The sequence below is a fragment of the Mobula hypostoma genome, chromosome 13 (genome assembly GCF_963921235.1).
Source record: "Mobula hypostoma chromosome 13, sMobHyp1.1, whole genome shotgun sequence".
NCBI classification, from domain to species: domain Eukaryota; kingdom Metazoa; phylum Chordata; class Chondrichthyes; order Myliobatiformes; family Myliobatidae; genus Mobula; species Mobula hypostoma.
Genome location: NC_086109.1, coordinates 9169064 through 9193840, shown reverse-complemented (window position 1 = coordinate 9193840; position 24777 = coordinate 9169064). Strand labels below are relative to the sequence as shown.

The 24777-nt window shown below is 45.8% G+C and overlaps 1 protein-coding gene across 5 annotated transcripts in view; it reads left to right on the top strand.

The window, feature by feature from the left end:
• Window positions 1–24777, top strand: part of LOC134355407 (prickle-like protein 1) — a 149986-nt gene that overhangs the window by 99431 nt on the left and 25778 nt on the right. For 4 of the 5 annotated variants that reach the window (XM_063065239.1, XM_063065235.1, XM_063065236.1 and 1 more), the window contains 2 exons: window positions 22575–22755; window positions 24037–24150. In XM_063065239.1, the coding sequence (XP_062921309.1) occupies window positions 22606–22755; window positions 24037–24150 (264 nt within the window). In that variant the 5' untranslated portion in view covers window positions 22575–22605. Of the gene's footprint in view, window positions 1–10500; window positions 10552–22574; window positions 22756–24036; window positions 24151–24777 lie in introns of those variants that run through there. The other variant, XM_063065237.1, reaches the window with a different exon arrangement.

The window sequence follows — 24777 nt, the reverse complement described above, 5'->3', positions numbered from 1 at the left end:
GCTTGTCTCCACATATCACACACAGGGGGCTGGGAGTGTGCCAGTCACCAGTCGCAATAAAGCCATATTTTATGTACGACTCGTCGTATTTTCTGTTGAAGGAAGCTTTTTTTTTGGCAGTTTCGGCCTCAGCTGTCTGCGTTATCATCATCGTTAGGCCTTTTATGTCCCCTACCACCTCTTCCAAAGAAACTCTCAAGCGACGTTTGTTTTTTACTCATCGAGTAGTTGCAGGTTAATGACCAACTGATGACCTCGCGTGGGTAATGACCTCGCATGCGTTCAAGTTCAACACTGGGCGTGACAGGGAATGAGGAAAAGTGCAGTTGACTCACATCGTTTCCTCGCAGCCCGGTAGCACATGTTTTGTGGCCCAGTGGTTGGGGACCACTGCCTTACTCTATAGTCAATTCTGTTCCTCGTTTTATCAGGCGTTTCTCCAGCTCCCTATTGATAGATGGTGTGTCTTCTACAGCTGCTGTTGTTTCTGTGAGAAACTAGAATGCTATGGATGCTAGAAATCTGAAATAAGAGCAGCGAGCACTGGGAACGTCCCAATATCTGTGCAGAGAGAAGTGAGAAACTCGTTCTCAGTCTGTGTGGCTCGTTCACAGCATGTGTGTGTCAGAGGCAAAATCAATGTTTGTAGCCCACTGCTTCCGAACTGAGGGCACAGCTAAAATGTAACCATGTTGGTGAGTCTGGAGTCTGCTTTCATCTCCAACCAAAATCAAAGCAAAAAGAAGGTACAACTACAGGAGATCTGAAATGAGACACAAAAGTCCTATAAATTCCCAGGTGGTCAGGCAGCATCTGTGGAAGGAAAAGCAGAGCTAACATTTTGTCTCGGAGACAGGGATAGGACAAAGGGAATACATTAGCGTACTGGGTAGCACAACGCTTTACGGTACTGGGCGACTGAGGTTCATTTCCTGCTGCTGGTTTTAAGGAGCTTGTAAGTCTCCCCGCAACTGCATGAGTTTCCTCCGGGTGCCCTGGGTTCCTTCCCACAGTCTCAGCACATACTGGTTGGTGGGTTGTAAATTGTCCTGGAATTAGGCTAGGATTAAATTAGAAGATTGCCGGGCAGCACAGCTCGAAGGGCTGGAGAGGCCTGTTCCGCACAGTACCTCAATCAATCAGTCGATAAGTAGATATCTAGAAGGTTTGGTAAAGATTAGCTTTATTTGTCACATGTGCATTGAAACGTACAGTGAAATCTGTCGTTTGTGTCAAATCAGATCTGTGAGGATGTACTGGGAGGCACCCCACAAGAGTCACCATGCTTCCAGCACCAACACAGCAGGCCCACAACTTATGAATCCTTACCGTACCATCTTCTGGAATGTGGGAGGAAAGCAGAGCGCCCAGGGGGCAAGCCCACGCGGTTACGGGGAGAAGGTACAAACTGCTTGCAGACAGCGTCAGGGATCGAACCACGGTCATACACCTGGCGCTGCAGGACAATTACGTTAACCAGTACTTGCTGATTTATTTGTCAAAGTCGACAGCAGTGTGGGCCATCAACAGCAGGAATGATATCCGATTCATTCTGTCTGGCGAGATCAAGACGAGACTTGAATCAGTGTGGCCTCTCAATTCAATGCCTCTCAGATTTAGGACAAAAGAGTCTGAATTTACGTCATTACGGAAACTTCCAGCAATTCTTCCATGAATTGTACAAAATAGAGCCATTGAGTCATAGAGCAGGCAAAGAGGCTGAAACACACCTTCCGTACCCAGTTACACCAATCCAACACTAATTCCACTTTACTTCCATCATCTCTCCCCAGGATCTAAAACCCACGTCACACAAAGGGCGAAGTAATAACGTACCAGCGCACGTTTTTGGTATGAGGGAGAAAACCTGAGGTCACTGGGGGCCAGCGTGCACCGAGGGTTGGAATTGGACCTGAGTCGCTGGGACAACGAGGTGGCGGCCATGCTAACTGTGCCCCTGTGCTGCCACGTTACCAGCTTTCCCTCGACAGTGGGAACTCTGGGACAGGCGGGTAGCTCAGCTCAACAGCTCCAGGGTTCAAGCCTAAAGCCTGATTTATACTTCTGCGTACGGGCTACGCCGTAGCGAGCATGCGTAGTTGTGTCTGCGTCGCTCTGCAATTCACCGCCAAAACGCTAGTTGTCGGTGGGGTTTCTGTGCCACTGTGTTGAGTTTCTTTGTGAGAGACATGGACGAGGAAATGCATTTCAAATATTTTCGGATGCTGGCAGGTAGATTTGATGATTTGGTTCATTGTCTCCAACCATTTATTTCGGCTCAGTGTACAGACATGGCAGAGAATAGCAACCAGAAATGCGATGCTACCAAGCGGACCAATCACAGTTGTTGCGGTCTGCCTTGCCGCGACACGTGAGTTATTTCTTTGGGGGAGGTGCACGTCACCCTACGGCGTAGGGTACGCAGTACCTATGGCGTAGATTTGATGCAGAAGTATAAATCAGGCTTAACCACCGGCACTGCCAGTGTGGAGCAAAAGTCAAGGTCAAAGCCAAGTTTATTGTCATCTGCACAAGTACAAGAAGAAATTTACAGCGGCATCACACATCAAAGTTGCTGGTGAACGCAGCAGGCCAGGCAGCATGTATAGGAAGAGGTACAGTCGATGTTTTGGGCCGAGACCCTTCGTCAGGACTGACTGAAAGAAGAGCTTGTAATCTCTTACTAACTCTTCTTTCAGTCAGTCCTGACGAAGGGTCTCGGCCCGAAACGTCGACTGTACCTCTTCCTAGAGATGCTGCCTGGCCTGCTGGGTTCACCAGCAACTTTGATGTGTGTTGCTTGAAATTCCAGCATCTGCAGAATTCCTCGTGTTTACAGCAGCATCACAGATGCAGGGCATCATATAAGCAGCATACACAACAGCATTTATTAAACATTGATTATAGATACATTTTTTTTTGCTAGGAAGAACATAATTAGAACAAAAACAGTCCATTGTAGTGCGAGGTGCCCTTAGTGCTACTGCTGACTGAGGTAGTGACTAGGGTCACACGGGTTCGGCAGCACAGTGCCGTAGCCATTCTTGTAACGCTATTACAGCACCGACGACCCAGGTTCAATTCCCACCGCTGTCTGTAAAGCGCTTGAACTTTCTTCCAGTGACCATGTCGGTTTCTTCCCACAACCCGAAGATCGCGTGGGTGTAAATCGGGTGGTGCGTGCTCATGGGGTCGGAAGAGCCTGTTACTGTGCTGTGTCTCTAAAATTTAAAAATAAATTTTTAAAAAATCATATTAAAAAAACAAACTGTTGAAGGGAAGTAGCTGTACTTGAACCTGGTGGCGTTGGACTTCAGGATTCTGTACGTGCTGCCCGATGGTGGCTGTGGAAGATGGCTTGGTGGGGATCTTTGATGCATGTTGCTTCTTCACTTGTAGTTGGTATTGCGGGGTGGAGATGCGTCGGTACCAAAGGACCCCCTTCCCTCCGCTAACCTGTGGCTCAGCCTCGGGCAAGGTGAAGCACCTGCTTAGCCCCCCCTCCCACCTCCACCCTGATCAGGGTCATGTGAAGCCGCGGGAGTGGGTGGTGGATGGTCATATTGTTGTAATGTGAAGATAATACTAATCAGGAAGCTGTTTAAAGAGGGGCTGGTTCCGGGGTTGGCGGGATTTTACTTCCGGTGTGCTTTGTATAATAGTGCTCCTGCCGTGCCTTACGGGTTGTGAAAGCCTCTGAATATAAATATCGGTTTTGACGTTTGAGATAAAGTTGTTCCTTTGGGCATGAAGTTGTCGAGTGTGCCTTTTTCAAAGTAGAAGTTACCACACTTATGAGCAGACGGTGCATATCACAACTCCTGGTTATGTGACCACTGACACCAGGCAGACAATCTCTGAAGAGTATTGATGATGGCTGGGGTCACCAATCTTGTAAAGACACTGCCCAGAAGAAGGCAATGGCGAACGACTTCTGTGGAAAAATTTATCAAGAACAATCATGGTCAGCAGACCATGATCACCCACATCATACAACATGGCATGTAATGATGATGTCATACAAAACGGCACATAATGATGATATCGTACGACACAGCACATAATGATGATGATGACATCTTTATTATTGTCACATGTACCAAAATGTAGTGAAGAGCTTTCTTGAACACTGTTCATACAGATCAAATCACTACACGGTGCATTGAGATAGATGGAGCGTACTTACTGAAACAGCGTGGGCTTCACTGTTCCCGCTAAGCTGGGCGGGTGCATGGCAGTGCAGTAACTGAAATGCTCCCGTGCACATAGCCTTAGTTGCTGCGCGTCTGGAATTTTCTTTCATATGAAGCGCTGTGCAGTTCTAAGAGCCAGAAGGATTGAATGGGGTTACATTTGCGTACGTGAAGATCCCTTCTTCAAGCAGAAGTGGGGACTTTCCAGCCTCACTGGGAAGTAGTTCAGCTCACACCCAGAGAGGCTTTCCGAAGGAATGGGAAAAAGATGAAGGGGAGCGAGTGCCTGGTGGCTCTCGATGAAAGAGCAGATTCTTCTTAGCGGCAGCTTCCGGGGACAAAGAAACAAAACATCTGGCCTCGTGGAGAAGGGGAGTGGGAATGGAAGGCTGACTCGGGTCAGTGTATGAACATTCCCATCTGCAGACCTCCCAGAAGTGATGCTTCCAGAGACAGTCGAGCAAAACAAAACAAACGTGCTCTTTCTGCAAGGACAAAAAACAAGTCTGCAATTTTACGATCTGGAATGAAGAGTACAAAGGATTGAAAAGATAGCTTATTTGATGCAATCCACTCTTTGCCAAAACATACACTCAATGGCCACTTTATAACACATACCGGTGTTCCTGCACGTGCAAATTGCTGTACCAGACCGGGGATCAGAACAGCGAGACAGGGGGTGCGGCTGTCAGAGGCCTCTGCACTTGGGTGATCATTCTCGCTCGCGCGCTCTATCTCTCTCTCTATCTCTCTCTCTATCTCTCTCTCTATCTCTCTCTCTATCTCTCTCTCTATCTCTCTCTCTATCTCTCTCTCTATCTCTCTCTCTATCTCTCTCTCTATCTCTCTCTATCTCTCTCTATCTCTCTCTATCTCTCTCTATCTCTCTCTCTCTCTCTCTATCTCTCTCTATCTCTCTCTATCTCTCTCTATCTCTCTCTATCTCTCTCTATCTCTCTCTATCTATATATCTCATATATATATATATATATATATATATATATATATATATATTCCCCTCTCGCTGTGGCAGGAGTGATATCTCCCTCTCCCTCGTTAGTGAGAGAGAGGACCTACTGAGAAGTCGAAGTGTGTGGATGAACAGTAGTTTATGTTGGACTACGGATCGTGATCTTTGGGGGCTTGCTATTGCTTGGTGATTGGTGGGGGGGGGGCTGATGTTTTCTGCTGGAACTAGTGGGAGGGGGGTGTTGATGCTTGTGCGTGGGAGGAGGGAGGGGGCTTTGGGTTTCTGTCACTCATTCTTTGTTCCTTTTTCTCTCTGTTTCGTGGATGTCTGTGAAAAATAAGGATTTCAGGTTGTATGTGGTACGCATTCCTGCCATTTAATTGAACCATGATGCAACCAGTCAGGATACTTTCAATAGTGCGTCTCCAAACGTTTTTTACAGTGTTCAGTGTTGCATTGAACTTCCTTACGATTCAAAGAAAATAACACATCTTTTGGCAGATATGCCAGAGAGTGCTGAATCTGTGGAATTCATTGCCACAGGTGACGGTGGAGGCCAATTCACTGGGTATATTTAATGCAGAGGTTGATAGATTCTTGATTAGTCAGGGCATGAAGGGGTACAGGGAGAAGGCAGGAGATTGGGGCTGAGAGGGAAAATGGATCAGCCATGATGAAATGGTGGTACAGGCTCGATGGGCCAAATGGCCTAATTCTGTTCCTATGTCTTACGGTCTTATAACAGTGGCTGGGACTGCTTTTTGGGATCAGTCAGCAAAATGATCCCCAAAAGAAAAATGTCTGCAAAAGTTGGATCAGACTGAAGAACTTGCACTGGGACAGAAAGATTTCTTCTTCAGTTCTGGATTTCCAGCATCTGCAGATTCTCTTGTCTCCTATCAGATTCCTTCATCTTCAACTCTCTTACTTTTTACGTCTATCGCCTCCCAGCTTCTCGCTTCACCAGCCCTCTCCCACCCACCTACCTTCCCTCTCATCTGGCCTCATCTATCACCTGCCAGCTTGTACATCTTCCCCCTCTCCCCACCTTCTAATTCTGGCATCCTCCCCCTTCCTTTCCAATCCTGGAGAAGGGTCTCGGCCCAAAACATGGACTATTTATTCATTTCCTTTGATGCTGCCATCTCTGCAGAGTTCCTCCTGCATTTTCTGTTTGTTGCTCCAGATTTCAATCATCTGCAGTATCTCTTGTGTTTAAGATTTCTTGTCTTTGGAGAAGGGTGCACCATCTCCCACAGTTGCTTTTACATTAAATAAAGAGTGCTTTCTGTGGGTTTTTCATAAATCAAGTTACAAGTTTGTTTCTAAGCTTCTCACGGCCTACTTGGCTGCATCTATCCTGGCAAGACCCCCAAACATGGAAATCCTCGGTACCAATGTTTCCTCTATTTTGTTTTACAGCTGCACAGACCAACTACTGCTCTGAGCAGGAAATTTTTACATGGTCTGAAAACTGTGCAGCACTTTAAATGTTTTTTTTGGGATATGCATACTATGAATATTTAGAATGAAAATTTTAAAATCACATACTTTTGATTTTATTTATTAATTGAAAGGTATAGTGAAAATAGATAGATTCGACCTTATTGTCATTGTGCCGAGTACAGATACAAAGCCAATGAAATGCAGTTAGCATCTAACCAGAAATGCAAAGAATCGTGTTATTTACAAAATAACTGCGAATAAAAAGTAAGTGCTACAGCACACAAATATAAAAGTACTGAGACAGTACAATATGGGTGCAATACTGCTTAGCGCTGTGGTGTGAGGTTCAGCAGGGTCACAGCCTCAGGGAAGAAGCTCTTCCTGTGCCTGCTGGTGCGGGAGCGGAGGCTCCTGTAGCGCCTACCGGATGGGAGGAGAGTAAAAAGTCCATGGTTAGGGTGAGATGCATCCTTGATAATGCTTTTCGCCCTGCCCAGGCAGCGTTTATGGTAGATGTTCTCAATGGTGGGCAATTGGGTGCCAATAATCCACTGGGCAGTTTTCACCACACACTGGAGTGCTTTGCGGCCCAATACGGGACAATTGCCATACCACACTGAGATGCAGTTGGTGAGTATGCTCTCAATGGTACAGCGGTAAAAATCCGTCAGTATCCAGAGGTGGGCTTTCTTGATGCTGTGCAGGAAATAAAGGCACTGTTGCACCTTTTTGATCAGGGTGGAGGAGTTCAGGGACCAGGTGAGATCCTCAGAAATGTGGACACCAAGGAATTTGAAGCTTGATACAGGCTCCACTACAGCTCCGTTGATGTAGATGGGCACGTGAGTGTGGCTCCTAGCATGCCAGAAGTCCACAATAATCTCCTTGGTCTTCTGGGTGTTAGGGCCAGATTGTTGTCAGCACACCATGCGGCCAGGTGCTGGACCTCATCCCTGTAGGCCGTCTCGTCATCCCCTCTGATCAGACCAACCACCATGGTGTCGTCTGTGAACTTGATTATGGAGTTAGAACCATGTACAGGAATGCAGTCATAGGTGAAAATGGAATACAGAAAAGGGCTCGGCACACAGCCTTGAGGCACGCCGGTGTTCAGGGTGAGAGTGGAGGAGGAGAGGTTGTCTAACTTAACTAATTCGTGTCTGTTAGTCAGAAAGTCCAAGGTCCATTTGCAGAGGGATGAGCTGATACCAAGCTGGCGAAGTTTGGCGATCAGCATAGAGGGGATCACAGTATTGAATGCCGAACTAAAGTCAATGAACAGCATTCTGACGTAAGAGTTGGGGCTGTCCAGGTGGGTCAGGGCAGAGTGAAGCGCCTTGGAGATGGCATCCTCTGTTGACCTGTTGGTGCGATAGGCAAATTGATGGGGGTCCAGGGTACTGGGCAGACAGGATTTCAGATGTGATAGAACCAGTCTCTCAAAGCACTTTGCAATGATGGGGGTGAGTGCAACTGGACTGAAGTCATTCAGGCCCGTGGCAGTGGAATGCTTCAGCACTGGCACGATGGTGGTAATCTTGAAGCTTGTGGGGGCAACTGCCTGGGCCAGGGACAGATTAAAAATGTCCGTGAAGACCCTGGCCAACTGCCCTGCACAGACTCTGAGCACATGACCAGGTATTCCATCTGGACCAGCTGCCTTCCGTACATTCACCCTGCTCAGGGTGGCGTAAACATCGGAGGTGGAAAGTGTGAGAGGCAGTTCACCCGGTGGGAGATCCGCTTTGAGGGTGACCTCCTTGTTCTCTCAGTCAATGCGAGCGTAGGAGTAATTGAGCTCATCAGGGAGGGAAGCAGAGCTGGAAGGGGGCACAGTACCAGGTGGTTTGAAGTCTAATAATCTGTATGCCATGCCACATGGGCCGGGGGCCCGAGAAGTTGAATTGCTCCTCGATCCTCTGTTTGTATATGTGTTTAGCCTGAGAGATTCCCCTCCTCAGGTTGGCCCTGGCTGAGCTGTCAGCCTCCCGGTCTCCAGACCTGAAGGCTGAATCTCTGGCTTTGAGCAGGAGGCGAACTTCTCTGTTCATCCATGGTTTCTGATTGGGGAAAACTTTATTTCTTTTTGTGATGTCACTCTATCTACACACTTGTTGATGTGCTCAAGGACAGAGTTGGTATATAAGTCAATGTTGATCTGAGAGTCTGTGGTGGCATGGGCAGCAAACGGGCTCCAGTCTGTGTGCTGGAATTGGTGCTGAAGAGCAGAGTCAGCCCCCTCCAGCCAGATGTTAATAGCCTTCATCGTGGGTTTCACATGTTTAATGACCTGGCTATACTTGGGAAGCAGAAACAATGAAAGATTTCATGTTTCATAAACTTTTTCTAACTGCATGGCAACAAAGGCTACGTGCGCGGGGGCATTGCAGCAATTGTGTGGCCACGCACCCGCGCAGTTTAGAGGGAACAGTACTTGGTGCTAACAATAAGATCGCAGAATGATGTGCCTATCTTACTCTGACCTTGTTCGGATGAAGCCGCATTCGTTCTTCCTAGGCAAAGCTTGAAGCCAAACTTCTCACCCCCACAAGTGCCTGAAGATGATGCTTTGAGGATAGACAGGAGACAACTCACAACCCTGCAGTCCAGGGAAGCTAGTCTGCTGAGTCTAAACCGGTAAATTGGTAAAGGCTTTAAAGATTAGCCTAATTTGTCACATATACATTTGAAACATCAAAACATAACAATGAAATTAATAGTTTGTGTCAGCAACCAACACAGTCTGAGGATGTGCTGGGGCAGCCCACAAGGGTCTTTGTGTTTTCAGTGCCAACTTTGCATGTCCAGAATTTACTAAACCATATGTCTGTTACTAGGTGTAAATAGAAGTTATTGTTTCCATAGAACAGAACAAAGCAGAGACAAGAATGTTGGGAGAGATTAAAACAAGATGTAGACTTTAGATTGGAGCCTTGTAAGTCACAAACTGCAAATGAGATTAAAGGCAAAGTAACTAAATCAGACAAGTTGATGGTTTGTGAAAGTGACCAAATACAAAGTGGCCTTGAATATATCAAATGTTATTTATTCATTTCTTGTGCCGCAGCCTTCACTGTCAAGTTCAGTGTTTATTGCTCAACCTTGGAAAAGTCACGGTGAGCCAGCTACACTCAGTGGCCACTTTATTAGGTACTCACACGTACTCGTTACTGCAAATATCTAATCAGCCAATCATGAGGCATGAGGCAGGGTCAGACACCCTGAGCCAATAGGCTGGTCCTGGACTTATTTCCTGGCGTAATTTACATATTACTATTTAACTATTTATGGTTTTATTACTATTTAATTATTTATGGTGCAACTGTAACAAAAACCAATTTCCCCCGGGATCAATAAAGTATGACTATGACTATGACAAGCACACAGACATGGTCAAGAGGTTCAGTTGTTGTTCAGACCAAACAGCAGAATGGGTAAGAAATGTGATCTAAGTTACTTTGACCGTGGAATGATTGTTGGTGCCAGACAGGGTGGCTTGAATATCTCAGAAACTGGTGATCTCCTGGGATTTTCGTGCACAACGGCCTCTTAGAGCAGGGATTCCCAGCCCTTTTTATGCCATGGACCGCCTCTACCATTAACCGAGGGGTCCAGTGAGTGGCAGTTCTGTGGGTAAAAGTGCTTTGTGAATGAGAGAGGTCAGAGGAGAATGGCCAGTCTGGTTCAAGCTGACAGGAAGGTGACAGTAACTGAAATAACCACGCATTACAACAGTGGTGTGCAGAAGAGCATCTCTAAATGTACGACACATTGAAACTTGAAGTGCATCAGCAGAAGACCACTGATATATACACTCACATGGAGTTTATTTGCTCCCACAGTGCTGTTGGGGAGGGAGCTCTGGGATTTAGACCTAGAGGCGCAATCCGAATAGTCTTTGACAATCTCGTGATTACTGGAGCAGAGCAATGCTATCTTGAGGTAGGATTCAACTTGAAACCCTAAGCCATTGATCTCCAGTTCTACTCAACCAGGGCCGCACCTTAGCGCAGCAGACAGCTGAAGGCTTCACAGTGCCAGTGCTCAGGATCAGGGTTCAATTGCTACCACTGTCTGTGAGGAGTTTGTGCGTTATCCTTGTGACTGTGTGGGTTTCCTCCCACACTCCAAAAGCGTAGGGTTAGGGTTAGTAAGCTGTGGGCCTGCCGTCGTGACACTTGCAGGCTGCCCCCAGCACATCCTCGGACTGTGTTGGTCATTAATGCAAATAATGTCTTTTTGCTGTATGTCTCAAGATACTTGTGACAAATAAAGCTCATCTTACTTTCGTCCTATACTGGAACGACCGGAACTAAATAAAATACTCTAGATGCAGCCTAGCCAATGTTTTGTAAAGTTGTGGCATAACGTCCTCAATTAAAAAGGCAAGTGCATCGTCTACCTCAATTACCATTGTATCAACCTGTACAGCCACTTTCAAGTCCACAAGTTCCCTCTGTACATCGACACTGTGCAGGGTCCTGCCATTAACTGTGTCATCTCCCTCTCGTTCTCCCAAAGTGCAACACCTCACACTTGGCTGGATTATAACAGATTTTTTTTTAAAAATAATGAGAGATGGGGGAGAAAACAAGAAGTGTTAGCTATCTGGGAGACCTTTAGTTTTTCAAGTAGTAGCACTGTTCCCTCTAAGCTGTGCGGGTGCACAGCCACACGGTAACCAAAATGCTCCCGCGCACGTGGCCTTTGTTGCCGCGTAGCTAGAATTGGACACAGCAAGAAAAAGTTTACGAAACATGAAAGATTTTCTTTGTTATACTGCATTTCATTATACCCTTCAATTAATAAAATCAAATGTGTATGATTTTTCAATTTTGATTCTAAATATTCATAGTACAAATATTATTTTAAAAAAACTTTGAAAGTGCCATGCAGTTTTCAGGCCTTGTCAAAATTTCCTGCTCAGATCATTGGCTGGTCTGTGCAGCTGTTTTAAAAAAAAATTAGAGGGGACATTGGTTAGTAGGGAAGGCAAGGGGGATGAGGTCATGCATTGATGGTAGTGGGAAGGGTGTGGGGTGATATTGAGGGTGAAATAATTTGCCTGGGAGGTCACATGATAAATCTCCCTGAATACATCCAATCACAACTGCTTACACTAGTTTATATTGTCCAATGAAACCCAATTTCTGCATCAAGCTCTTCAACTAAGGTTACATTAACACTAGGATTTCACAGAATGTAGAACATTGCAAAACAGTACAGGCCTTTGGCCAACAATGTGTGCTGACATTTAAATCTTCTCCAAGATTAATCTAACCCTTCCCTTCAAAATAGTCTTGTATTTTTCTTTCATCCATGTACCTACCTAAGAGGTTCTTAAATGTACCTAATTGAATGGAAAAGCAAATTGTGCAGAAGATACGGAGAGTCTGCAGAGAGATGTAGATAGGTTAAGTGAGTGGGCTAGGGTATGGCAGATGGGTACAATGTTGGTAAATGCAAGTTTATGCACTTTGGAAGGGAAAATGGATGAGCAGATTATTATTTAAATGGTAAAAAAAAAATTGCAGCTTGCTACTGTGCAATGGGACTTGGGAGTGCTTGTGCATGAATCACAAAAGGTGGGTTTGCAGGTGCAGCAGGCTATCAGGAAGGCAAATGGAGTGTTGGCCTTCATTGCCAGAGGGATTGAATTTAAGAGCAGGGAGGTTATGCTGCAACTGTACAGGGTACTGGTGAGGCCACACCTGGACTACTGCGTGCAGTTCGAGTCTTCGTACTTGAGGAAGGATATACTGGCTTCAGAGGCAGTGCAGGGGAGGTTCACCAGGTTAATTCCAGAGATGAGGAGGTTAGACTATGAGGAGAGATTGAGTCAGCTGGGACTGTACTTGCTGGAATTTTGAAGAATGAGACGAGATCTTACAGAAACATATAAAATTATGACAGGAATAGATGAAGATAGAAGCAGGAAAGTTGTTTCCACTGGTAGGTGAGACCAGAACTCGGGGACATAGCCTCAAGATTCAGAGGAGTAGAATTAGGACGGAGATGAAGAGGAACTGCTTTTCCCAAAGAGTGGTGACTCTGTGGAATCTGAAGCAGTGGAGGCTACCTCAGTAAATATATTTAAGACAAGGTTGGATAGATTAGGGGAATTAAGGGACATGATCTTATTGAATGGTGGAGCAGGCTCGATGGGTCGTGTGGCCTACTCCTGCTCCTTATTTCTTATGTTCTTATAAACCACTACTCTTGGCAGTGTATTTCATGCACTCACCACTTTGTCTAAAAAAAAATCTACCTCTGATATCCCCCTCATACCTTCCTCCAATTACCTTAAAAGTATACCCCCTCATATTAACTATTTCTGCATGAGGAAAAAGTCTCTGGTTGTCCATTCTATTTGTGCCTCTTATCGTCTGATACACCTCCATCAAGTCGCCCCTCACCCTCCTTCACTCCAAAGAAAGAAGCCGTAGCTCACTCCACCTGTCCTCATAAGACAATGTTCTTTAATCCGGGCAGCATCCTGGTAAATCTCCTCTGCACCCTCCCTAAATCTTCCATGTCCTTCCCATAATGAAGCAACCAGAACTGAACACAATACTCCTGAGTGTGGTCTAAGCAGACTTTTAGAGAGCTGCAGTGTTACCTCGTGGCTCTTGAACTCAGTCACCCCCAATGGCACATGTGCCTTCTTAACCACTTGTACAGCTAATTTATTGTGGTGTTTATTTTGTGAGTTTAAACAGATGAGAGATCAGGAAGTAGTATTGTGAAGCTTCACCATGCCATGGACTGGTGGTGGGTCCGTGGAATGTAACAAAATGCTGTGACGAGGGGAGTATAAAGACAGCAGCAACATCACAGGGCAGATCAGATTCTCGACTTCAGCGGTTCACACCATGGTGTAAGCCTAAATGTGGTTTAGATCCAGCAGAAGACAGCCTCCCCTGCACTGACCTGTCTCCGCTTCCCACTGCCTCGGGAAAACAATCAAGGGCCAAGTGTACCACATGAGGGCCCTCTGGAGTGCTTTTGGTTTTAGGATATGCAATAGAACAAAAATGTTGATCGTTGTCCACGAATGTAAAAATGACAAGGGATTGCACAGTTTATTCTTGTAAATAGTTCTTAAAATTATGAATAAAGTTTATTTTGGTTTTAAAAAAGTCAAGGTCCACACCCACCCCAGTCATTCTCTCTTCTCCCCCCCTTCAATGGTTCCATTTAATATCAGAGAATGTATACAGTATACAGCCTGAAATTCTTACTCTTCACAGACATCCTCAAAACAGAGAGAAAAAAGCCCAAAGAATGAATGACAGAAAAATGTTAAAACCCCAAAGCTCCCTCCCCTGCCCCACACAAAAGTAGCCGCAAAAGGATTAACCCACCCACTTTCTCCAGCAAAAGCATCACCCCCCCCCACCACCACCATGCAAGCAATAGCAAAGCCCCCAGAGACCACAATCTAGAGTCCGTCCAAAACTACTGTCCATGCTAACACTTTGACATCACAAACAGGCTCTCTATCACTAAGAGGCCAGTTTCGATGTTACGATCTGGAGCGTTGCTTATTCGAGTTCCCCGTCTCGAGAACCAGCAGGCTCTCGCTTGCTATCGAGGGAGAGAGAGTGTAGAGGCCTCCAACAGCCGTGCCCGCTGTCTCGATGGTTCAATCTCACCCGACACTTCACTTGGCGACATTGGCAAGGAATCGGGTTGGCCACAGGGCCGCGCCCTCAAGGCGCACGTCTTCCAAGCCACTCGGTCAGTTGCGAGAGCGAGAACCCACCGCCGTAGAGTAGAAGGTACAAACGCCTGGGAACACTTACCGGCAGGCTCGGGGACAGCCTGGGTTTCCTGAGAGGACGGCTTCTATAATAGAGATGAACCTCTAATCTCTCAGTCTACTTCAGGGCCCTTGCATTGATTTGTCTACCTGCGCTTTCTCTCGGACAGTGTCTCTATATTCTGCACTCTGATATTTTTTCCCTTATGGGCTCCCGCAAAGTACTTACGTATGTTTGGAATTATCTGTCTGGATGACACACAAGCAAATCTTTTCACTGTTACCTTGGTACATGTGACAGTCATAAACCAGTTGTGTTTGGCCATTGCTGGATCAGACTTCGAGGCAATTTGATGCAGCGTGGCAGAATCAAGATGACCGTACTGGGCTGGAGAGCAAGGAAAGACCCAATTTTTGACCAATTTAAGTGCTGGTTCAAATCTAGGTGGGGGGAGGCAGTGCTTGAGAGTGTATTGAAGCAGAAGGGCCCTGGTTCGAGACCGAGGAAGGATCGAGGTTCAGCAGATTTAAGCACCAGGCTGTATTGAAAAGGTCAGGGTGTTGAGGCTGGAGGAGATGGACGGACCAGTTCAGGCCTCTCCTCCACAAGGTTGTCTTGTCTCTGCGCTGAACTGAGGCTGTGAACTGCAACTAACGGGCTCCTGAATCACCTGTGACTGGCTTGGAGGCTGTGGACTCACTTTCACGAGCTTCAGTTCTGAATGTTATTTGCTTATCTTTATTGTTTGCACAATTTGTATTTTTTTCTCTGCACATTGGGTGTTTGGCGGCCTTTTTTTAATGGGATCTATTGGGTTTCTCTGTTTCGTGGCTGCCTGTAAGGAGATGAATCTCAAGATTGTATAGTGTATACATACTTTGATAATAAATGCACTTTGAACTTCGAACTTTGGTCATTTCCAATGAGCCAAAAGCCCCTTGATCCCAAACACCATTTGTAATAGCTCTTGGTTAACACAAAATAGATATTATTTACTTTCTTTTTGATAAGAGACCCTTCAGCCCATCAGGTCCATACCAGTCCTTAGCAGTGCAATCCCATCATTCCCATTTCCTCTCTACTTATTTCTCTGTATGTCTGCACCTTGTTCTCTCTCACACGTCCGTCAACTCCCCTCTATGGCCTCTTGTCTATACTTTGAAGTTCAAAGTAAATTTATTATCAAAGTACATATAGGTCACCATACAACCCTGAGATTAATTTTCTTGTGGGCATACTCAATAAATCCATAATACAATAATAACCCTAATCGGATCAATGAAAGACCGCACCAACTGGGCGTTCAACCACTGGGCAAAAGTCAACAAACGGTGCAGATGGAAAAAGAGAGAAGAAATAATAATAATAAATAAGCAAAAAATATCAAGAACATGAGATGAAGAGACCTTGAAAGTGCGTTCATAGATTGTGGGAACAATTCAGTGATGGGGCAAGAGAAGTTATCCCTTTTGGTTCAACAGCCTGATGGTTGAGGGGTAATAACCGTTCCTGAGCCTGGTGGTGTGAGTCCTGAGGCTCCTGTATCTCCTTCCTGACAGTAGCAGTGAGAAAAGAGCCTGTTCTGGGTGGTGGGGAGGCCCTGATGATGGATGCTGTTTTCCTGCAACAATGCTCCATGTTGAGGCTTTACCCATATTGGACTGGGACATATCCACTACTCCTTGTAGGATTTTCCATTCAAGGGCATTGGTGCTTCTATAGCAGGCTGTGATGCAGCCAGTCAATATACTCTCCCACCATGCATCTATAGATGTTTGTCAAACTTTTAGGTGTCATGTTGAACCTTTGCACTAAATGCCCTGAAATCTGCTCAAGATGGTGCTGGTGAACCACAGTGACGTTCTGCGGGCTCCATACAATACTTCTAAATATACTTCTCACTTCCTCAGTAAAGCAAACAGTGTAATCAAAGGTCCAGCCACCTCGGACATCGTTCTTCGCCTTTCTTCCATCAGGCAGAAAAAAAGGCCTGAGAGCTCATACCACTAGGCTCAAGGACAGCTTCTACCCCACCATTATCAGACTCTTCAAAGCATCTCTTGTCTGATAAGATGGACTCTTGGCCTCATAATCTACCTCATTAACATCTTGCACTTTACCGTTCACCTGCACTTTGGCAGATTTATTCTGCATTGTTATTGTTTTACCTTTTTGTAATTCAATCCACTGTGTAGTTATTCGATCTGTGTAAACAGAATGCAAGTCAAGCCTTTCACAGTATTTTGGTGACCAGTTGTTCGTCGTGTCCAACAATGACAGAGGATTCTACGTGGGAGAGTTTTTAAAGTGGACAAGTCATTGCACTGGGTCAGTTCTGCTCTCTCGACCTTGGAAGCCCCTGGACACCAGTGGTATGAGCAGTCATCACAAACTGGAGTCTTCCTCGGTTGCAGTGGATGTCCGAGGCTACTTCTGTGTCTTGTCATGCCCTTTGCTCTCCGCAGAGCGCTGCAGAATTTCCTTCCTGGCTGTTGGATCTCATGGTAGATCTCACCTGCTCAGTCCGTGGGTTGCTGGTTTACCAAGGTATGAGACCCACTGGCACCCCTGATCTGGTTTAGCCCGTCTCTTGAAGCAGTGTAGCAGGAAGTGGCTGCACATATCTTGGTATATATGACAATAATACACCAATGCCAACTCCCCTTTTATACTTTTGCCAACTGCTCCCACTAAGGGCTAATTAACCTCCCAGTATATCTTTGGGTTGAAACTGGAGAACCCAAAGGATGTAATGGTCATGGAGGTAACACGAAAGGTTCTCACACACCCACACAGGTTCAGGATCGAACCGGCGACACTGGAGCTGAAAAGCAGTAATATATTGGAGCAGAAATAGGCCATTCAGCCCATCGAGTCTGCTGCACCATTCCATCATGGCTGATTTTCCCTCTCAACCCCATTCTCCTACCTTCTCCCCATAACCTTTGCCACCCTTGCTAATCAAGAACCTTCACTTTAAATATACGCAGTGATTTGACCTGCACAGCCATCTCTGTGATAATGAATTCCACAGATTCACCACCGTCTGGTGAAGGAAATACTTCCTCATTTCTGTTCTAAAGGAACAACCTTTTATTAAAAGCGCTCTCTAAGGTGTGCGCATAAAGGAATTTAAACTGCACAGTAAAGGTTGTCACCCTCTCCCTCGTTGGCATGTTAAGTATATTTCATGATTGCACGCAATCACATTTCCTTTTCCCGTTTCTGATGCAGACGGTGTTGACAACGTGGAGTTTGCGATGATTTGTCTGCAGATTTTAGAACTGGTTTATTTATACTGTTTTTATTGAAGAAATTGTTCAGTGAGCACATGTTGCTGTCACTGGGCAAAAAATTGCACAGCACAAGATTTTTGCGCACACTGTTCCTCACAGATTAGAGGGAACAGTGGCTATGCCATCTGGTCCTAGACTCTCCCACTTTAGGAAACATCCTCTCTGCACGCCCACTCTATTTAGACCGCGCAATATACGATAGGTTTCGATGAGATCTTCCTCTCATTCCCCTAAACTCCAGTGAGTATTAACCATTGCACCATGATGAAAGGACTAGCCTTCCTCGATCGCTCCGTTACCCTCAGGCTAATTGATTACTGATGCTACTGTAGGTCAAGCAAGGAGCCACAAGTACAAACAGTGTTTAATGACAGTAGGTTGACATAGGGATTTATGAAGGTTTGATAGCAGGCTGATAAACCCAGCTCTCTGGTTAACAGTTGGAACGGGAGCAGAGTGATTAGCATTTAAAATAACCTAGTTTAGGGCAAGCAAGTCGGTTCCTGTTTCGGGTGGAGGGTGGTTCCAGACCTGAACACATCACACTGCAGTCACCTCCACATGCACGGAGCCGGAATAGCAGGCCAGCAATGAAAGGGCTTGAAAGTCGCTATCCCGTGAATGCCGGAAGCCACTTCTGCCGCAGCCTGTGGACGGATGGAGGAAGAGCAGAGGGATTCGTGGCTCCAGGAAACTAGGTGGGGATGGCAGGTAAGCCTTAGCTGAGTGCTCCTTGCTGCTGCCTTGTGACGAGCCCTGTGCAAAAGCTGAAAAGGCGTGGTGTGCTCCTTTCACTGGTGAGAAGGGAGCTGCTTTGAAAGCCGAACAACCCCGTGATCAGTAACAGTACCTGTGATTGTCTTCAAGGTGTGATTGAAATCGGGCGGCTGCAATGAGGTCAGCATTGTTAGGGAGGTAAATTCAACTGCTGTGTGCGCTTGCTTCCTTTGGGAACCAAAACCGCCAATGCTCCCTAGTTCTCTACCGTCTCCAAAGCACTGACAGCCATTTGCTGGAGTAAGATACTGGGAAGGTCCAACTATCGCAGGGTGAGGGTCCTACCATCCAGGCCATGCTCTCTTCTCGCTATTGCCGTCTGGTGGGATATACAGGAGCCTTAGGTCCCACACCACCCGTTTCAGGAACAGGTAATACCCTTCAACCATCAGGCTCCTGAACCAGCATGGATAACTTCCCTTGCCTCAGCTCCGCTCTGAACTAATTCCACAACCTACAGACTCTTGTTTCCAGCAATATTTAATTTCTTATTTATTTATTGTTTGCAGAGTTTGTCTTCCTTTGCAGATTGGTAGCTTTGTCAGTCTTTGTGTGCACTTTTTCATTGATTCTATCGTATTTCTTTGTTCTACTGCGAATGCCTGCAAGAAAATGAATCTCTGAGTATTAATTGTGACAGATTATGTACTTGGATAATAAATTCACTTTGAGCTTTGAACTGCTTCTCAGCAACAGTTCTCTGAGCTGTAACAGGGTTCCCTGCTTTCCTGGCTGGGCCACTTTTATTTCAAAAAGTGCAATCAATGCTTTTACTTTTCTGGCTAGAATATGTGCTTGCCTTAGCAAAGACATTACTTCCGATGCGTTTGTGTTTTCTCTGTGACGCTTGTGCCACACACTGAGATTGAGGAAACTGCTGAATTGTTAACCCTTCCAGTTTCTCGGGCAGCTTTCTGGAAATTGCTCTCTCTGCTTGAATGTTCCCACTGGCTTAAAGAAAAGCATCAAATGTTTCACCCTGGCAGCTTTTATGTCGAGCCCCTGTCTTTGTCCCGCTGTTTATTGCTCTTGTCATCAGTCCAGTTTTGATTAAGATTGAAGATTAGTTTTATTTGTCACAAATAGACAATGAAATGTATCGTGTGTGTGTCAACGACCAGCACAATCAGAGAACGTGCTGGGGGCAGCCCACAAGTGGTGCCATATTTCTGGTGCCAACATAGCACGCCCACAACTCACTAACCCTTACCCGTACGTGTTTGGAATGCGGGAGGGAAGCGAAGCGCCCGGAGAAATACCCGCGCGGTCATGGGGAGAACGTACAAACTCCTTACAGGCAGCAGCGGGAATTGAACCCGGGTCACCAGCACTTCTCTAGCCATTCTGTAACCGTGCCGAACTCGGCGAGGAATACTGCTTCTGCTGTGACAGCCTCCTCCAAAGGTAACCACGGTATACTACACAGGAGGCTTTCCACCACATCCATTGCCCTTTCAGGCATCACATCCAGTTTTAACCCCGGGCACCTCTGTCCACAACTCAACTCACCCTCTACGCTCCGTCCAAACTCAGCTTCCCGTCGGAATATCCGCCCCTTCCCCAATCAGCCGGCCATGTTATTAACATCTTGTGAGGAACCTATAGTCGGGATGAAGCTATGGCAAGAGAAGAAGCGGATTTGTATTGAAAGAGCGCCAGGAACATCCCAAGGCACAGTGGAATTCCACACTGCCTGTGAACAGTTGTATGTTCTCCCCGTTACCACATGGTTTCCCTCCCACTGTCCAAAAATGCACCAGTTGGTAGATTAATTAGTCATTGTAAATTGTCCTGCGATTAGGCTAGAATTAAATCCGGGGGTTGTAGGCAGCGTAGCTCAAAGGATGGAAGGACTTACTCCACGCTGCATCTCAATGAAAGAAAGCCATTAAATCACAGAAGCATCTCAGCCCGAAACGTCGACAGTTTATTCCCCCTCAACCTGCACCCCCAGAGAAGCTGTCTGATCTGCTGAGTTCCAATGTGTGAAAGGAGACACCGGGCAAATACGAAAAATAAGCAAATAATATGTAAATATAAAAGCTTTTCACTGTAACAAATGACAATAATAAACCAATATCATTTTTTAAACTAAGGGTTCTAACAAAGCATCTGAAGGCTAGTGCTTTTGGAAATTTTAATGGAGCCAAGTGGTTTGAAATTCTTTCCTAAGGCTACAGCTTGACTCTCGAACGTGGCCTTTTGTGGAAGTGACAGAGTTGGTGATAACATCCTCACGTGGGACGGGACGGTAGCATAGTGGTTATTGTAATGCTATTACAACACCAGCAACCCGGGTTCAATTCCTACCGCTGTCTGCAAGAAGATTATATGTTCTCCTTGTGACCGTGTGGGTTTCCCCCGGGTGCTCTCGTTCTCTCCGACATTCCAAAGATGTACGGTTTAGTAGGTTAGTGGGTAATTGGGCAGGAAGGACCTGTTGCTGTCCTGTATCTCTAAATAGAATAAATAAATTCTTACTGTGGTGAAACTACACACAATCTCTTCCTCCATAGAAAGTGGAGCCAATGATCTGACTTGGACAATGAAGTTTACTCGGACGAGTGTGCGGTGTTGCATTTATTTTCAGATAAGCCAGGGCAGAACTTACACAGCAAATGGCGGGGTCCTGGGGGTGGGCTGTCGAGCACAGAGACCTCGATGTACAAGTACATGGTTCTCTGAAAATGGCGACGCAGGTAGACTGGGTGGTTACGAAGGCAGGGCGAACACGCTCGTCTTCATCGGTCAGGGCGCTGAGAACCTTTCTCAGTCCTGATGAAGGGTCTTGGCCCGAAACGTGGACTGCTTATTCATTTCCATAGATGCTGCCTGACCTGCGTGGTCTGAGATGTGACGGGGACAGGCCACAAGTGTCACCATGTTTCCAGCACCAACATAGCATGCAATGCCCAGCCGGGTGAAGTCCATGTAGTCAAGGGGAGAATGTATTAACCCCTTGTAGACAGTGGCAGGAATTGAGAGAGTGATCTTACAGCTGGTGCTGTAAATCATTAGACTAACCACTAGGCCTGGGGTTCCCAAACGTTTTTATGTCGTGATCCCCTACCATTAACTCAGGGATCCGTAGACCCCAGGTTGGGAACCCCTGCTCTAGGTTTGCATTAGGAAAGGAAATTGCCTTTTAAACTCATGAGAGAGCATAGGACATCAACTTTTTTGCTGTTGATGTTTCTGTAGCAGACAATTTCTTTTTTACGAGTTGCTAGCTCAATGCTCAACCCAGCATGGATGGAAAGCGTGCCTGGGGAGCCGGCTGGATTCAAACGCAGGAGCCTTCGCTCCAAAGTCCAGCGCTGATGCCACTACGCCACCAGCCGGCCACTAGGCTAGCACACTGCACTATTATAATTAAATAATTTACACTCAGTGTCCACTTCATATGTGCCTAAAGTGGCCGATGAGCATATGTTCATGATCTTCTGCTACAGTAGCCCATCCACTTCAGGGTTCGATGTGTCGTGCATTTAGAGATGCTCTTCTGCACACCACTGTTGTAACATGTGGTTATTTGAATTCCTGTCACCTTCCATCTCAGCTTGAACCAGTCTGGCCGTTCTCCTCTGACCTCAAGGTATTTTCACCCACAGAACCGCTGCTCACTGGATTTTTTTGTTTTGTTTCTCACCCCACTCTCTGTAAGTTAGAGACTGTTGTCATGAAAATACCAGGAGGTCAGCAGTTTCTGAGATACTCAAACCACCCTGTCTGGCACCAACAGTCACTCCATGGTCAAAGTCACTTAGCTCACATTTCTTCCCCATTCTGAAGCTTGGGTCTGAACAACTGAACCTCTTGACCATGTCTGCATGCTTTAATGCATCAAGTTGCTTCCACATGATTGACTGATTAGATATTTTCATTAGCGAGCATGTGTAACTAATAAAGTGGTCACTAAGAGTATATTTTATATATTATAAATTTATTAATACTACGTCACCTTATTATTCTCATGTCTTCTTATAATAGCCCACTTGCATACTTTGTGAAAAGCATAACTATATTGAACTTATTGTACACACTTAGATTGTGTTGGCATGTTGTCATTTGGCTCAACATTTCATACCCCGCCCAATGCATATCTGAAGTATTCTCCAATCTATTTCAGGTTGACATCGTGTTGAACAAAGGGCTGGAAGATGTCTGTGCTCGATTCCAGGTCTTCAGAGAACACAAAGGCAGCCAGCAAGATGACCTTTGACTTCCAACAGAATGCTCCATCGGACAACGACTCCGGCTGTGCTCTGGAGGAGTACGCATGGGTCCCCCCAGGACTCAAGCCCGAACAGGTCAGGAGAACCAGTTGCTCAAGGAAATAACTTCACATCCTGCGTGCTCACAGATGAGTTTGGATTGTAAAAATGTCAATCATCCTGAATGTATATACAATGGAAAAATATAACTGCTGAATTTTAGACCACTGGACATAGGAACAGAATTAGGCCATTTGGCCATCATTTTTCCCCGCCATTCCATCATAGCTGATTTATTAACCCTTTCAGCCCCATTCTCCTGACTTCTCCACATAACCTTTGGCCACCTTACTAACCAACTTACAGCCTCCTCTTTGAATATACACAATGGCTTGGTCTCCATGATTGTCTGTGACACTGAATTTCACAGATTCACCACGCTCTGGTTAAAGAAATTCTACATCATCTCTGTTTTAAAGGGACATCCTGGTACTCTGGTGCTGTGCCCCCTGGTCCTACACACCCTCACTACAGGAAACATCATCTCCAGATCTTTCAAAATAAACCTTAAGGTATAGGAACAGAATTGGGCCATTCGGCCCATTGAGTCTGATCCGCCATTCCGTCATGACTGATTAATTAACCCTCTCAATCCTATTCTCTTGCCTTCTCCCTGTAACCTTTGAAGCCCTGACTAATCAAGAACCTATCAATTTCTGCTTTAAATATACCAAATGACTTGGCCTCCACAGCCACCTTTGGCAATGAATTCCACTGATTCACCTCCCTCTTGCTAGAGAATTTCCTTTTCATCTCTGTTCTAAAATGAAAGTCCCTCTATTCTGAGGTTGTGCCCTCTGGTCCTAGACTCCCCCAATACAGGAAACATCCTCTCCGCATCCACTCTATCTAAGCCTTTTAATGTTTGACAAGTTTCTGTGAGATTCACCCTCATTCTTCCAAACGCCAACGAGCAGAGGTCCAGAGTTATCAAACGCTCCTCCTGTCTTAACCCTTTCATTCTCATAAACCTCCTCTGGATCTTTTCCAATGCCAGCATGGCTTTTCTTGGATATGGGGCCCAAAACTGCTCACGATACTTCAAGTGCAGTCTGACCACTTTTGTAGTATAAATCCACTTGAATCATTAATATCTGTGGAGGGAGAAAAGTCAGACCCCTTATCGGGCCAAACGTGACTCCAAATTTACCCATGTTCTTGGCTCTTAGCCGTCTTTTCAGTGCAAGGAGAGGGAGGGGTGGACAGTCATTGCTGATTTAACCTGTGTTACCCGCGTTCTGTGAACAATAAATCCTCCATAAATGATACACCGTTCACAAAGGGGAAGAGTATTGACAATTGGCTTTGTGTGCACAGGTCCACCAATACTTCCGCTGCCTCCCGGAGGAAAACATCCCGTACGTCAACAGCATCGGGGAGAAGTTCCGTGTGAAACAGCTCCTCTATCAGCTCCCGCCTCACGACAATGATGTAAGCATCTGTGTAGCTCAATCATAGACTGTTAACATTTTTTACATTAGACGGTTTTCAAGCCAAGCAGAAAGAGTTTCTGATTTTATATTTGAAAATAGAGCGTGCAAAAGCACAGCACAATGGTGCACCTGTCTGGTACGGATGGGTGGGGGTTGGAGGATCGAAGTAAGCTGCAGAGAGTAGTAAACTTAATCAGCTCCATCATGGCGTCCAGCCTCCATAGGATCCAGGACATCTTCAAGGAGCGATGCCTCAGAAAGGCGGTGTCCATTATTAAGGACCCCATCACCCAGGTCATGCCCTCTTCTCATTGCTACCCTCAGGGAGGAGGTACAGAAGCCTGAAGGCACACACTCAGCGTTTCAGGAACTGTTTCTTCCCCTCTGCCATCCAATTCCTGAGTAGACATTGAACCCACAAACACTACCTCACTACTTTATTATTTCTAATTTTGCATTACCTATTACTTATTTAAGTTAACTATTTAGTGTATATGTACTTACTGTAATTCACATTTTTCTGCATTATTATATATTGTATTGTACTGCTGCCCCAGACAACAAATTTCACAACACATGCCGGTGATACTAAACCTGATTCTGATTATCACTTGAAAGACCATGT